This window comes from Glycine max, chromosome 13 (assembly GCF_000004515.6).
Source record: "Glycine max cultivar Williams 82 chromosome 13, Glycine_max_v4.0, whole genome shotgun sequence".
NCBI lineage: Eukaryota > Viridiplantae > Streptophyta > Magnoliopsida > Fabales > Fabaceae > Glycine > Glycine max.
In genome coordinates, this window is record NC_038249.2 from 19,082,406 (window position 1) to 19,099,471 (window position 17,066).

General features: G+C 35.5%; 2 protein-coding genes across 2 annotated transcripts; both read left to right on the forward strand.

Annotated features, from left to right (window-relative positions):
- Positions 1–4,959: 4,959 nt before the first annotated feature.
- LOC102668928 (uncharacterized mitochondrial protein AtMg00810-like) lies at positions 4,960–5,787 on the forward strand. The gene has a single exon (XM_006595152.1). It carries the CDS (start codon positions 4,960–4,962, stop codon positions 5,785–5,787), a length of 828 nt encoding a protein of 275 aa, XP_006595215.1.
- Positions 5,788–8,538: 2,751 nt separating this feature from the next.
- On the forward strand, positions 8,539–9,747 carry LOC100796594 (protein DOWNSTREAM OF FLC). The gene is made up of 2 exons (XM_003543720.4): positions 8,539–8,702; positions 9,416–9,747. The coding sequence occupies exons 1-2, from the start codon at positions 8,546–8,548 to the stop codon at positions 9,745–9,747; spliced, it is 489 nt and encodes a 162-aa protein (XP_003543768.1). The 5' UTR covers positions 8,539–8,545.
- Positions 9,748–17,066: the final 7,319 nt, after the last annotated feature.

A 17,066-nucleotide genomic window follows, 5' to 3' on the forward strand; every position in this document is an offset into this window, starting at 1 on the left:
AGAGCCCGGAAAATTATCTCTTCTTACTTGCGCATTTGGGGGCGCAGTGCCCCATGTGTACAATTAAGAAGGTGATATGGACCTTCCGGCTTCCCGTGACAAAGGACGAGACCAACATACAATGCATGCTAGAGATAAAATGCGGGAGCGACTTGATTCGCACTGATTTTTGGAGTAAAAACGTGGGATAAACTCATCTTATTCAAAAAGTTATAACTAGTCAAGATCTGAGCGACAATACAAACTTCCTAGCGGTTTCCAATCATATGGTCCATTAAGTCTATCATATGCTGACAATAGCTGAGAAGTCCGTGGATCTCCTCGGAGGCGGAGTAGGTGTCCGCCACTGCTTTGGCCTTGGCTAGCAATCGGGGAAGTTCTTGACTCCTGTTCAAAGTAAGAGCAAATCAGTCCGTTCACATTGTTGCCTCTTGGTGCAATGAATCAATTACCCTTTCCCTTGCTTCCCTTTCTGCTGATATCTTGGCGTACTCATCCTCTAGCCTTTGCTCGTGAGTCGCCGCTAGATTTAGCTTCTCTTTGCACTCATCGATGATGGCCCACATATTCCCTTCAGTCTCACTTTAACTGTTAGGACAAATTTCTTTTCGACCTAAGGCAAGCCTTTAGCTCGTCCTTCCAGATCATGCCTTTGACCCGTGATGATTCCTTTCACCTCTTCGGAGCTTGAGCTCACTATTGCTGCCCTATAAAGCCCCTCAAAACTTGTTTTGGTCGTGTTCTTCCTTTCGGGCCTTCTTGGTTTCTCATTCCAAGGCTTCATCGGTGGCCATATTGACGTCCCTTAGTTCATCATACTCTCTTCAGACTTTGATGGCTATGGACTTGAACTTCTCTTTGACTACCCGGGCTCTTTCAAGCTTTGCCTTTAGGGCTTGTACCTCATCACTTTCTTCCGAAGCTTTAACCTCATTGTCTCTCACAGTCTTTAGATTTGGGAGCCAATCCAATCCTTGTGTCCGGACTCTCAGCCACTTATGATAGCCGCCGATGCTCCCATTACTGCTTCCCCTAAGCTCTTTGTCCTTTCTTCACGCCGCATCCCATGCCTTGCGAACTCCTTGGAGTACCCTCGCGTTGTGGTCACTAAAACCCCGTGCGATGAAAGGCGTGATTCTTTCGTCTAATGGCGCTCCTCTCATGGGGTAGCCAAGCTGTCTTATGGCGAGAACGGGATTATAATTAATACAACCCCTTGTTCCCATCAAGGGAACATTTGGACATCCTTCGCATGAAGATAGAATCTTGATTCTTCCTTCCTTCTAGCGAGGGAACCAATTAACAGACGCCCTCCCCATGCTAGCCAAGAGTTGGTCCCAATTCGCCTTTCCTTTTTCGACGCACGAGCGGTAACCTTGTAGCGGATAGACGGGCCTACCTTCTTGGAAAAAAAGGTGTGAAACCAGCCCCACATAGAGAGCTGGAGTACAGCAAACAATCCTTGCATTGCTTTCTTCACATCTTCGGTCGAAGGTGTCATATAGGTCGGCTAGCATAGCGACAACCGGACTTTCCTTGTGGTTATGATAGGCGAGAAAAACGTCGATCGCTGCCAGGTCCACCAACCCATCCACATTTGGAAAGAGGAATCCCTCGAAAATCAACAGTGTGAGAATATCTATGAATGGGGTCCACTCGCCTTTATCTGCCAAGATTCTTGCTTTTACCTCCAAATATTTTCTTGGTATTCCGACCACCCCATTTTCGACTTGCCTTTGGCGGTCTAATTCCTGCGCCGAGATTTGGACCTTTTTTAGAAATTCTGGCCAATGAGGGGTAGAACCCTGAGAAGAGGTATGGTTTCCTTCCCCCTAGAGGACATCCTAGGATCTCTTCAAATTCTTCCACCATTGGTGATAGCTGGAAGTCCCCAAAGATGAAGCACCTCAACGGCTGATCATAATACTGGGTGAGGGAGGCAATTGGTTCCATGGAGACTTCTACCCTAGCTAGGTCCCAAATGCTTACCATAGGCTTTGCGGAAGGCTTGCCGTTGAAGTTGACCCATTAATTGCCCCAACTTTCGTAAACTGGTGACCTCTAAGCTCTTGATTTTGACTTGATAAAACCTCTTTTTAAGCGAAGGCTTTTGACTTGATCCCATGTTTTACTAAAGTGAAATAAAATCTAGTGCGAATCAAAACTCCGACATCTATCATGGGTGGAATGGATGAATGCATGAAGGAATGCATATGACACAGATGCAATCTAGGAATGCGGGGGTCCGGGGAATTCGTCCCCTTCTTAGACACAACGTCTAGGGGTAGCAAAGTGCCCCAACGTACGTTTTTAAGAAGGCGACACGGACCCTCCGTTGGTTTGTTTACACAAGGGATCAAGACAGAACCCATATGCGATGCCTATGCAAAAGACACAATGCGGGAATGTACACAGTATGACAATATTCACTGAACATAAGCAAAAGGGTATATGATACTTATGCATGGCAGTGTGAAAAATGGCACGCAGCGTGTTTGCTCGTGCCCCTATTTAAGGGACCTATAAGGGAAAGAACTAACTAGGCATTTAGTGATAACCCCCAAGGTAGTCATATCTCTTTTGATGGTTTCTAGAGGTATTGTCCTCTTTGAAGAACATATTGTAGCAGTAGGGACTACTAGCAACAATAAGTTTTCAAAGAGAAAAGCTCTAGATGAGGGTTCACTGTAATCAAGCAAGTCGGAGACCTAGCATGATCACAGATTCACCTCCACTCCTTATGTTCTCACGAACCCGGGTATAGGGCCCTTTTTTCACTCACAGTGTGTGCAAATAGTGTTGGTGTTTGTGTGCATCAAATGAATAAATATTTACCTCATGCATACATTTTAAAACGCACTAAAAGCAATAAAGAGCTTATACACACAAGAACATAATGAAGGGAAACTAACAAAGGGATAAGTCATGGTAAAACATTGCACAAAATTAAATGGCCTAACTCTCTAAAAACAGTCCCCAGTGGAGTCGCCAATTGTCGCAACCTACCCTTCGGCGGGAGGGCGACGCGAGACTCGCGGGATGCGTGTTCCACGAAAGGAATACGCGCGGAGTCGCCACCAACGTTTATTTGAGGAAAACATCGGAAAAACCGGAAAAGACGCGATCTACGAACTTTTAAGTGAAAGGTTCGGGAGTTGTATTTACGCACGGGGAAGGTATTAGCACCCCACACGTCCGTCCCAAGGGACGGCAGCTTTTAATCGAATGTGCAAACATGACTTTGATTTTTTATGTTCCCTTTTTATGTTCTTATATCCTTTATACCCTTTTTATATTTTTTTCCTTTTTGTGGTCGACAAGGGTGTTTCCCTTTGCTCCTACGTATTCCTCAATTGCGATGAGGAAATCAGACCTACGTAGTTCTTTCGGAACAAAGTGTTTGGTTAAGTTGTTTTTGTCTTTTTTGCAAAATATGTTTTTATTGAACAAAAGGTCATTTAAGGTGTTGAACCATTAAACGGTCTTTTGATTTTGAAAGGGGAGAAACGTTAAGGCGTTGGACCATTAACGATCTCTTGTTTTTGAAAGGAGAGAAACGTTAAGGCATTGGACCATTAACGATCTCTTGTTTTTGAAAGGAGAGGAACGTTAAGGCATTGGACCATTAACGATCTCTTGGGGTGGTCGACAAAAGCTGGGCTTTTGCTCCTACGTATCCTCAATGAGGAACTCAGACCTACGTAGTTCTTTCTTATCAAGTGATTCTTTTTTATTTTAAGAGGTGATCATTTTAAGGCGTTGGACCTTAAAAATGATCCATTTTACTTAGTGAGAAATTGAAATGACAAACTTCAAAAGCCTATTTTTGTGGACGAGCTTGACTAGGCGAGTTGATTTTAGCCTTAGTTTCACTTTAGTTATTAATCAATTCGATTAAGAATGAGAAATCCCAAAGAGAAAACGTCCGATTGATTTTCCGCTTTATTTTACTAAAAGATGTTTTTTGATTATTATATTATTTTTACCTCTTTTTTGATTTCCAACGTGGTTACGGCACGACCGAACGGTCGGAATTTATTTTAACCGAAGTTAACGGATAATACAATTCAAACGTTCGGTGGAAATTTATTTTATTTTTAAGTTAAGCGAGAAATGACTTAAGTAAAATGGCTTAAGCACGTCAACAGGGGGTATAAAAAGTAAACAAAACGAGAATAAAAATGCACGAAACACAATGTGGACCACTACGGGTACATAGAATGAATCGAAAAGCTTGGTTCGAGGTACTTACCCGTTGAAGATCGAAGAACGATGAAGAACGAATGAAGAACGTCGAAGAACGGTTGAAACCTTTGCGAAATTCTTCACGGAAAACGTTACGGAAACGTTTTGGAAGCGCCTCGGCTTAGATTTTCTTCACGGAAACGATTTTTCCAAGCAAATTCGAAAGAGAGAGAAGTGCCAAAGGGGCTGAACCCCTTTCTTCTTCACTTCCTCCCCTATTTATAGCAAAATAGGGGAGGTGGTTGCCGCCCAGCTCGCCCAGGCGAGCCAGGTTGCTTCCTCCAGAAGCAACATCCTTCTGGAGGAATATTCTGGAGGGCCCAAGTGGGCCTGGGTGCTATTTGCACCCCCATTTTTACTAAGTACACCCCCTGCTGTTTTTTTGGTGATTCTTTTTTCGTAAAGTTACGGAAACTTACGAATTTCGTAACGATACTTGTTTTCTTTCCGTAATGTTACGGAACCTTGCGGATTACATAATCATCCCCCTTTTGACTTACGGAATGTTACGGAACCTCACTTAATTATGCAACGATGCTTCCATTTGATTTCCGGTGTGTCACGGAAACTTACGGATTGTGCATCAATATTTTTTTGGTTTTTCGGCATGTCCTGGAATTTCACAAATTGCCTAATGATGGATGCCAAGCACCTCACAAGGACCAAAGAAAGGTCGCATGTCATCAAGCAAAGGTCCCCGAACGAAATTAGGGTATGACACTTGGCATTGAAATACTCCAGACAACTGATGGCCTTCATCTATCCCAGTCACACTATGCCCTTACCATCCTTGAACGAGCTAACATGGTTGATTATAAACCAAAGATCACACCACTTGAAGCTAAGATGAAGATGACGTCCAATAACACTCCCCTTGATGATCCAAGTTACTTTTGTGGGCTTGTTGGATCTTTACAATATCTCACTCTTACTCGCCCTGATATTTCATATAGTGTTAATTTTGTGTCCCAATTTATGAATTCTCCTACCACTATGCATTTACAAATGGCCCATCGTATATTACGATATGTCAAGGGAACTATTGATGTAGGTCTCCACTTTACTTCAAATACCACACTTGATCTTTTTGCTTTTTCTGATGCAGATTGGGCATGTTCTCCCACCACTCGACGCTCCACCACCGGTTATTGTATCTATCTTGGAGGAAATCTCATCTCATGGTGTGCTAAGAAACAACCAACGGTTTCTCACTCCAGCACGGAAGCTGAATATAGGGCCATGGCAAACACTACCGTTGAACTCACATGGCTTACCTTTCTCTTGCATGACCTTCGCATTTCACTGCCATCCCTTCCACTATTATACTGTGATAATCTCAGTGCATTTCACATGACCATCAATCATGTATTTCATGCCCGCAACAAGTACATTGAATTGGATTATCACTATGTCCGTGAACGAGTTGCTTTTGTCCATCTTGTCACTCACCACATTCCTACCCATGATCAAGTTGTTGATTTGTTCACTAAGCCCGTGTCCAAAGCTACTCTCATGCATTTTCGAACTAAACTCTGCGTTTAACCTCGGCCTCGTTTGAGGGAGGATATTAACAATAATCAGCTGTTGGATGACAATCATGCAGAAAAAGGAAACAGAGAGCAGTTGAAAACAAATCCCTATGATTGTGCTACTAATAATGACAGTCATGCAAAAGAAAGAAACAAAGAGTCGTTGGAAACAGATCTCTTTGATTGTGCTACTGATAATGGAAAGTTGTTGGAAGACTAATCTGCTTTAAGTGACACAAATCAATCTCGCAAATAAATCAGATTGCAACTAACCATATTTAAGAAACTTATTCTATATTTAAAATTTTCTAATCTACAATCAATTCACATTTAATTACTTTATTGCAGAATCATTATACACTATGCTATATAATTATTCCCTGTCTCTCTTATATTGATGCTGAGTGTTCACATTTCAAAAGGTTATACAATTTATCAATTTTCTTCTAGGAGTTATGTATATATATTTCCATATCTTTGTCAAAATCTGGAAACTCTGACCAATTGCAGTTTGAGTCGATGACAACATTAAATACCAATATATAATAGCAATTGACACTTAATGAGTGTAGCTGGAGTTATAACTTATTTGATAATACATGTTAAATTTTAGGAAAGATTTGAATTCCATTCTCATTGAATATATTTTTAGAAAGAGAAAAACTTGTAAGTGTTATATTAATCTTAATCGATTCAAAAGAACAAAACTTATAATAATACACTGAACTTCTATCAAAGAATTTAATTAAAGTCCTAATTACGGTAATATAAAAAAAATATAATAGTAATTGGCGACTTCATTCATAGTTGAAATTCCACCACCGCATTACTTCCATGCACCCAATCTTTTACTTCATCATTCACTCATAATTGAATTAATTCTTTTCTTTTAAACTATCTATTTTTTTATGGTTAAATTTAGTAGTATTAACTTATCTATTGGGTTGAAGCCGCCATGGAATAGGCCGGTGCTGAGGCGTGTTGAGGGGTCACGGCTCATTTAAAGTTTTAAGAATCAATCAGTGTGAATCTCAGAAAATTCTTTACAGTATAGATAGATGATAGAATTTTTTTTTTTAGAGAAAGATAGATGATAGATAAAAACAAATATCTAGTTTTTAAATCAGCAAAATTACATTAATATATTTGATACCAGGGATACCAATAAAACGTTACAGAGAACCAAACATCTTATAGCGAAGACGGTTAATGCATGTTAATAGCACATGCCTATAAATAGCTATTAAACCCTGCAAACAAGAAGCTGACCCAATATCTTTTATATGTAAGATAGATATAATTAACCCACATTTGACCATTAATTAATAATTCCATGAAGTACATTATCAAAATATAGTGCTCACACCCGTGTAACACTGTAACGCATGGAATTAATAAGTATAATTTTTAATTTAATTTTTTCATCATATCTTATTTATATATCTGTCTTTCTAACTAATTATTTAATTATGTATAATATAAAGACTATTCTTAAAGTTGCCATTTATTTTCTAAATTTTATTTTTTAAAATTTAATTTATTACTTCATTTAATTTTCTATTATTAACTTTTCATTTATCTCATGCATATATATAGTTTACTTTTCATATTTCAGCATTTCAAAATTTTATTCTTTATTTTAAATTTACTAGCTTAGAAATATTTATAACACACGAGTATTAAAAGAGGATTTCAAATATTATATGCAAAATGTTAAATAAAAAAATTTGTAAAAAGTATAAAAAATAATTAAAAAAATTACATAATTAAGTATATTTTTTTATTTTTATCTATCTAAAGTTAATATATTTAATAGAAAATAATATTTTCTAATTTATTAAAAACTGACATGTTTTTAAATGTTATATATTTTATAATTTATAAAAAATGTAAGAGATTGGAAATATGAAAAGTAAAGAAATATATACATAAAATCATGGAAAAAAAATACTTAGTTTAAAAAAATTAAAATTTCACTATACAACTTAGCAAAAAAAAAAAAAAAACAGGATAACTTGATTCACTACTGCAAACAGGGACGGATCTAAGGGTGGGGAGAGATCCCTCACTAACCCTCCCCATCAAGAACTTATATATAATTATATAAAGTTGTGACCTTACTCAATGTATATTCTGATTACATCTTATAAAAGACAATCTAAAATAAGCTTTTTCATTTATCAACTCCACGTTGAGAAATATCCATAGTAAACATTAGATGATTGATAACGAACATATTTTGGATAGAGATAACAAGGCATGCATGTATAATAAGGACCAATCACAAAAGAGAATGTGCTCTTAACAGATTTTTATATTGTCCAAAACTTATAAATACCAATTTAAATATGATTTAATATTTTGCTAGCTAATTGTTTTCTGTTTATGCTAATTAAAATATTATATATATATATATATATATATATATATATATATATATATATATATATATATATATATATATATATGATTGCAACAGCTAGCATCGTTGTCTTCTCACCCACACCTTGCGGAAAAGTGCTTAAAAATTGGAAGAATAATAACGGTTTGGATTTGACCCTGCGTTCAAGTCACTGCCATGACTTAGCAAGTTCGAATTTCGTTAAAATAAGCATCTAAATCCTTCGTGCACTGCAACGAGTATAAAGTTGAGTGATGTTTGCACAGCCTATAGTAACTTCTTGAGCTCATAAAAATATACAGTTCTTGTTGGGGTAATTTCCTCTTCTCTTGTTGAACACAAACAAAGAATTCCACTGAGACTTAGAAGAATGGGAGTGAGAATAGCCTTTATGGTAGTTTTGTGTGTTTTTCCGGCGATGGTCTCAGCCATACGCCCTCACTTAACCCCTTTCTATGTGAAGGGTCGCGTGTTTTGTGACCCTTGCCGTGCCGGTTTTGAGACTCCTCTAACCACCTACATTGCTGGTAATTTAATTAACCCTTCTTAATTTATTACTACACTCTTCTAGTTACCTCTCAAAAAAATAGCAGTATTGTTATCTGTTTCTTGTTGTATTTGTTAGTTTGGTTCTTGCATGCAATATAAAAAAAAGGATTTAATTAGTAAACGTTAATAATTTACACTCTCAATCAATCACAAAATGCCACACCTTTAAAAAGTTTTAATCTTTTCATTTCATACTAAAATCATATTTTTAATCCCGGTAAATGAAGCAATGTTTACTTATGATCTCTAAAAATAAAATTATTTCTTTTTAGTCTCATATTTATGAAAATGTGTTATAGTACATGATCCTTATTTCTACAGATGAGAAGCTAAAAAAATGTTATGTTTAGAAACTAAAAAAATTATGAAAGCACATGTTTGCATTTTAACCTTATATTTTAAGACAATATTATCTACTAACAGTTAGAACATTGGATCTTGTTAAACAGTAACCATAAAACATTACTTTAAAAACTAAAAAAAATATTTATTATGAAAATAATAAAAAAACATAAAATAACTTATGAACAACACAATTATATACATTTTAATAAAAAAAAACATTTTTTTATTTAATTCATTAACTAATATCTCAAAAATTCTAATTAGCCTTTATTTAAAATATTTATATTATTATTTAATGTTTCTATGACAAGTTGTTTACTCCCATTAATGTTTCTCCGATTCCTAGGTGCCGAGGTTACTCTGCAATGCAAGGACAGAATCACGAACAACAATGTGTACAGCAAGCAGGTTAAGACTGATTCAACAGGATCATTTACGATCTTCGTGGACGCGAATCAAGCAAATCAAAATTGTGATGCGAGTCTAGTAACAAGTCCTCTACGTGATTGCAAAGAGCCCACTCCAGGCCGTGACCATACACGTGTTAATCTCAATCGCTTCAATGGCATTGCCACCAATGATAGATTTGTCAACAACTTGGGTTTCATGAAGGAAATTGTTGCATCTAGTTGTGCAAAGATTTTCAAGAGTTACCAAGAGTTAGGTAATGGGAATTAATTTCACTGAATTCTTTATGTTAACTTTTTATTGTGATTGTACGCTAGTGGACCTTATTGGAATTTGAATAATTGTAGGAAGTTCCTTATTGGATATAGAGTTTGTAGTTTCTAGTCAATCTTGTTGATATACATTTGGTTATTCTTTTATGGAGAGTACTAATTGGTACGAGGCTGGACACTATGAATCATGACATGGTCCATTTGCAACATGTTGTATATTATATGCTTTATAAATGCTAATTTTTGCAAAATCAATTTCATCAAAATCCGCACGTATTTTCCTTCAAAACATACTTTATATATACTTTTATTTTGTATATCTCAAAAAAAATCTTGTTAAAATACATAAATGGAACATGTTTCTATTGTGTCAATTGATTCATATGTTCATACTAAGTTTTTATAATATCAATGACTGATGTGTCTCACCCGTCACCGCTGAATTTTCAAAAATACAAATCTGAAATTTCACACTTCTAACTATTGCTTGGCATACCCAAGTTTTAAAGAATGAAGGGTTAAAAAAAACTGATGATATACTTTCTTGTTAAAAGTGGGCCCACATCAGGCCTAGCTATTAACGAAAACAATACAATGGAGGCCTATGATTTACACACTCTCCCTTTTCTCTTCTTGCTCTTCATTTTCTTGTGTTTTGGTTTTTCACAAAAATATCTTTGATAAAAACATATTTCTATTATGATATATTTTATTTTAAAACAATACAAACAAGTTTCTATTGTGTCTTTTTTTTGTATACATAACAAAAAATTAGTTTTTATCGAATAGGCGAGAAGCATGGAAAAAAACAAAATTAAAAGACATGATGAGGGTGGGGAGAAAAGGCACAAGGGAGGTGGGAGAAGAAGAAAAGAGGCAGGGGAAGGAACCTGTTCTCGTGAGGATGAAAATAATATATGGGGTGAGGGGGAAGAGAAAATGATTAAAAAAGAGGGAGAGAAAGTATAAGGAAAGGGATAAAATTAAAATAAAAAAAAAAAACTGGAAAAAAGAAGGGCAACATACACGGGCCTACAAAAGAACAACCTACTGCCGAAAGGCCCAATAGCAAACAATAGAGCCGAAATATTCTGTCCAATACATTAGGGTGTTGCTAGGTGCACCAGGCATATTGCTTGTGCACCCAGCATAAGAAAATTTTGAAAATACCCTTAAGTGTTTTATCCTTCCTTTTAAGTAAATTTTTTAATGGTAGCATACTCATTCATTTGTTTTCTCGGTTTCTTCTGGTTTTTTCATTGTCGTGAGAGGATCATTATGCCTTTTCAATCGAGCTGAAAGTTTTACGGAGGTACGCCGGTGGTGGTTGTGGTGGTGGTTGGTTTGATTGTTAATGGAGGTATGTCGGCGTTCTTCTTTTTTGCGTAAAATACGGATTAAAGAATCCATAACTTATAGATTGGTTAATCCGTATGAGTTATACAGATTTTTAATTTTTTAATTAAAAAATATCAAATTTTTGAATTTTTTAAATTATAAATATGTTAATTTGATTGTTAAAAAAACTAAATTAATGAGTATAAAAAATTTATTTGTTTATTTGAAATGTAATTCGTATTATTATTTTAAATATTTTTAAATAAGTGCAGATTGATAATTAATTTGTAATTATTTATTTTTATATTTTGAAAATGGTATTAATTATAAAATAATTTACACTTGTAATTTATGTATAATTTATTTGAGTTGTTGTGGTCTAAAATTGATTATTTTTTGTGGTCATAATTTCATGAATTAGAATTAAGTTGAATAATATAATTTATTTTACTACATATGATTCAATTATAATTTTTTATGTATTATATGGTTATCAATTGTAAGTAGAAAAAGTTGATGTTATTGGTTTTTAATATATAGAGTGATGTAGTTCCATGTGGAGCTTGTAGACCATGGATCTTCTTCATCAATGGAATCTTTTGTTTCTTGAATATCAATGGCAGCGAAATGGAGAAGGAAGAAAGATGATTGGAGACGCCACTTCAAGGAAAAGATGAGTCAAGAACAAGCTCACCACCATAGGAAGTCATGGATAAGAGCTTGAACATATGAGAAGATGAGTGAAGGGAGAAAGAGAGAAGGAGCACGAAATTTTATGTCTCAAATGAGGTCTGAATTTTGAAGTGTAATTCTCAAATGATCAAAGTTGAAAAAATACACACACAAAGTCTCTATTTACAGCCTAAGTGTCACACAAAATTGGAGAGAAATTTGAATTTCTATACAAATTTCACTTGAATTTGAATTTGAATTAATGAAGGCAAATTTGGAGCCAAAATTTCACTAATTATGATTAGTGAATTTTAGCTATGGTTCAGCCCACTAATCCAAGATCAAGTCCAAGATTCTCCACTGAGTGTGCTTAGGTGCCATGAAAGACATGCACAAAGTGTGACTATATAATGTGGCAATGTGGTGTAGCAAGCAAATGTTCACCTCCCCCTTAAGATGGTCCAAAACTTAATTGGATTGGGCTTCTCCCAATTCAATTAAATTTATCTCCCAACACACACATCAAATAGTGCACTTAATGCATGTGAAATTACGAAACTATCCCTAATACAAAAACTAGTCTAAGTGCCCTAAAATATAAGAGCTGAAAAATCCTACATTACTAAGGTACCCTCCCTACACTATGGAGCCCTAAATACAAGGCCCAAAAATAATGAAACTTTAATCTAATATGTACAAAGATAAGTGGGCTCATACTTAGCCCATGAGCCCAAAATCTACCTTAAGGCTCATGAGAACCCTAGGACTTTCTCTTGCATCTATGGCTCAATCTTCTTGGAGTCTTCTATCCAATGCCATTGGGGGTAGGATTACATCATAGGGTTATCAATTTTAATGTTTTATAATATTATATGCAGTAAAAATTACGTAGGATTTTGTGTGATAGTATATGTATGGTATGGTAAGGGGTTGTTTGTTTGTGATGTTGAAATTTTTAAATGTCTTTTTAAGATGGACAAAGATCAATGGATGTATGACAATATAATGTTTAAACAAGTTTATATGAATGAACAAAATGAAGACGAAACTGGTGTGAATGAAGAACATGTTGATTGTTCTGATGCATTCAATACTTCTCGAGTATTAATGTGATTTATCGTTATTAAAGTAATAAAATGAATGTCCCTTGAAGACTAAACTTGTGTGGATTGCATTGTAGGTGTTTGCTACCTGAGATGATGTTCTGCATTGGGCTCGATCTGTTGCTTATGAAATTGGATTTGTGATGGTGATTATTGTTGGATCGAGTGGCCTCAGAATAATTAAGAAGAGGGGGTTGAATTAATTATTCTTAAACCTTTACTAATTAAAAAATTTACTCTTCTAAGGCTTTTACTATGTTGTTAAGTGAATAAAGAGTAGAAGAGAAACTTAACCAAAAGTAAAAGCGGAAATTAAAGTGCACAACGGAAATTAAAAGAGTAGGAAAGAAGGAGACAAACACACAAGAGTTTTATACTGGTTCGGCAACAACCCGTGCCTACATCCAGTCCCCAAGCGACCTGCGGTCCTTGAGATTTCTTTTCAACCTTGTAAAAATCCTTTTACAAGCAAAGATCCACAAGGGATGTACCCTCCGTTGTTCTCTTTGAACAACCTAGTGGATGTACCCTCCATTAGAACTGATCCACAAGAGATGTACCCTCTCTTGTTCTCAGTCAAACCCAAGTAGATGTACCCTCTACTTGTACCACAAAGGATGTACCCTCCAATGTGTTAAGACAAAGATCTCAGGCGGTTAAACCTTTGAAACTTTGTGAATGGGGATACAGAAGAATTCTCAGGCGGTTAGTCCTTTGAAATCTTTTGTATATGGGAAAGGGAAGAATCAAAAGAATTCTCAGACTGTGTCATTTTGAATTCTTTGACAAGGGAGAAGGGAGACACAAAAGAATTCAAGCGGTTAGTCCTTTGTTCTTTTGGAAAAGGGAGAAGAGAGACACAAAAAGAATTCAGGCGGTTAGTCCTTGGCGAATTCTTTTTGGCAAAGGGAGAAGGGAATGAAAAAGATGAATAGCATAAGTTTTCAAGGTTTGGAAAAACCAAAAAACTTTGGAAAGCTTTTGGCAAAAAGAAGAAGAAGAAGAAGTTCAAAGAGATTCAAAGATTGTAAAAGATTGTATTGTAAAGGTTGTTCAAGATTATGAAATGCAAAACAAAGCCTTACTTTTATAGACTCTTCATGTATGGTCAAGAGAACCATTAGAAGAGTTATGACTTTTAGAAAAACTTAAAACCAATTTGAAAAAGTCAAAAACCATTTGAAGAGTTACATCTTTTGATTTGTTCAGAAACTATCACTGGTAATCGATTACCAAATTAGTGTAATCGATTACACAAAGCTTTTTGTGAAAGGATGTGACTCTTCACATTTGAATTTGAATTTCAACATTCAAAGGCACTGGTAATTGGAACGTTGTAAATTCATTTGAAAACTTTTTCAAATCCATTTTGCTACTGGTAATCGATTACCAGAGAGTAAAAACTCTTTGGTAAACATGTTTTGAGAAAACTCCATGTGCTACTCAGTTTTTGAAAAAACATTTTCATACTTATCTTGATTAAGTCTTCTCTTAATTCTTGAATCTTGAATCTTGATTTTGATTCTTGAATCTTGAAACTTGATTCTTGAATCTTGAATCTTGAATATTGAAACTTGAAACTTGATTCTTGAAACTTGAAACTTGATTCTTGAATCTTTGCTTGAAACTTTGCTTAACTATTGATTCTTTGGCATCATCAAAATAACCTTGGAAGACATTGCTTCCACAGTTGAAATTTTTAAATGTCTTTTTAAGATGGAAAAAGATCAATGGATGCATGACAATATAATGTTTAAACAAGTTGATATGAATGAACAAAATGAAGATGAAACTGGTGTGAATGAAGAACATGTTGATTGTTCTGATGCGTTCAATACTTCTCGAGTATTAATGTGATTTATCGTTATTAAAGTAATAAAATGAATGTCCCTTGAAGACTAAACTTATGTGGATTGCATTGTAGGTGTTTGCTACCCGAGATGATGTTCTCCATTGGGCTCGATCTGTTGCTTATGAAATTGGATTTGTGATGGTGATTATGAGGTCAGACACAAACATTAGAATGAAAGGAATGATTTTATTTGTCTTAATTGGTTGTGAAAGGAGTGGTCATATAGGTCTAGGAAGAAATATTTTATAAGAAGAGATACTGGCAGTAGGAAATGTGGGTGTTCCTTTAAGCTTCATGGGAAACCATTGGTTGGAGGCCAAGGACGGATGGTGAAGTTAATGTGTGGGAGTCACAATCATGAAATGGCAAAGTCATTAGTTGGATATTCATATATTGGTAGATTGACTAAGGATGAAAAGACAATTATTGCTGATATGACAAAATCAATGGCGAAAACAAGAAATATTCTGCTAACGCTAAAGGAGAACAATGTCAATAGTTATACAACAATCAATCAAATATACAATGCAAGAAGTGCATATCATTCTTCCATAAGAGGCAATGATACTGAAATGCAACAACTAATGAAAATTCTTGAATAGGATCAATATATTCATTGGCATAGATTAAAGGATGAAGATGTTGTACGTGATATCTTTTGGTGTCATCCTGATGCAGTGAAGTTATGCAATGCCTGTAATTTGATATTTTTGAAAGAAAGTACCTACAAAACAAACAGGTACAGGATCTCATTACTTGACTTTGTTGGTGTGACACCAACGGGGATGACATTCTCTACTAGTTTTGCCTATTTGGAAGGAGAATGTGTAAATAATGTGGCATGGACTCTAGAACAATTTCGAGGTCTTTTTCTAAGATGTGATGCCCTTCCTAGAGTTATTGTTACCAATGGAGACCTAGCATTGATAAATGCAGTGAAAACTATATTCCCTGAGTGTACCAACTTGTTGTGTATGTTTCACATCGACAAGAATGTTAAGACAAAACGTAAATCCCTAATTGGTAAAAAAAATACACAGGATTATTTCATGGATGCCTGGGGGAATTTGGTTTATTGTCCTTTCGAGCATCAGTTCAATGATGGTCTTAAGAAGTTTGAAATTGCTTGTTCACTATGACCAATGTTTGTTGACTATGTCAACCAAACATGAATAATTCCCCACAAAGAAAATTTTGTTAAAGCCTAGATCAATAAGGTGATGCACTTAAGAAACACAACAACAAACAGGAATCAAAAATGTCATTTTTTATTAGGGTTTAGTAATTAATGGATAAAAATACTCATATTTGTTTATTTTTTTGTGTATTTCATATGCAGGGTTGATTCTGCTTAATGGGCTTTAAAAAAGACTATTACAAAATAACCTTAGAGACCTATGTAATGTTTGGGAAGCCATGAACAACACGATCACCCTGCAACACACAAAAATTAAGGCATCCTTTGAGACAAGTACACATGTGGTTGGACATGTTTTTAAAGTTATCTTATATAAGAGGCTACTTGACATGGTATCAAGGTAAGCTTTAAATCAGATTGTTGCTAAGTTTGAGCGTGTACATTATGCTGGCAAAAACCTTTCTCGTTGTGGATGTGTCATGAGAACTATTCACGGTCTTCCATGTGCATGTGAGCTATCCAAATATGTTGTTGGTACCATACCATTTGAGACAATCCATATGTTTTGTCGGAGGCTAAGTTTTTCAGACCTAAGGTAATCTGAGTCTCAAGTAACCATAACCGAAGAGATGAAAACCATATCCAAGCGATTTAAAGAGCTTGATGTTTGTGGCAAAGTTACTCTAAAGAGTAAACTTCGGGAAATTTCCTACCCTAATCTAAACTCTATGTGTCCTCCTCTTAAAAAGGTCAACACCAAAGGTTCTCAAAAGAAATAGATGACCAAACATCAAATATCAACAAAATGTGATCTGTCTTACTGGGAATATGTTGATGCTTTACATTCTGTGGAAAATAGTAATTCTTCAGTCAAACGTAATGCATCATCATCTGACTAGACAATTCTAATTATGCTAATGTTAGGTCAATTTCATCCATACATTCACGATTCCATTGAAAATATTGTCGATGTCAAAGCAGACGATAACTGTGGATATCGTGCAATTGCTGCCTTATTAACTATAGGTGAAGATTCATGGTCATTGGTGAGCAACCATTTGCTTAAAGAACTTGCGAAATGGTCTGATGAGTATATCAACCTCCTTAGTGGCATAGACAGATTTGAGGAATTAAAGAGGTTCCTACATTATGTGTACACATTTGCTAAAAAAAATTTAAATGTCTTCATGCATCCTTCATGCGCCGCCTTCGTC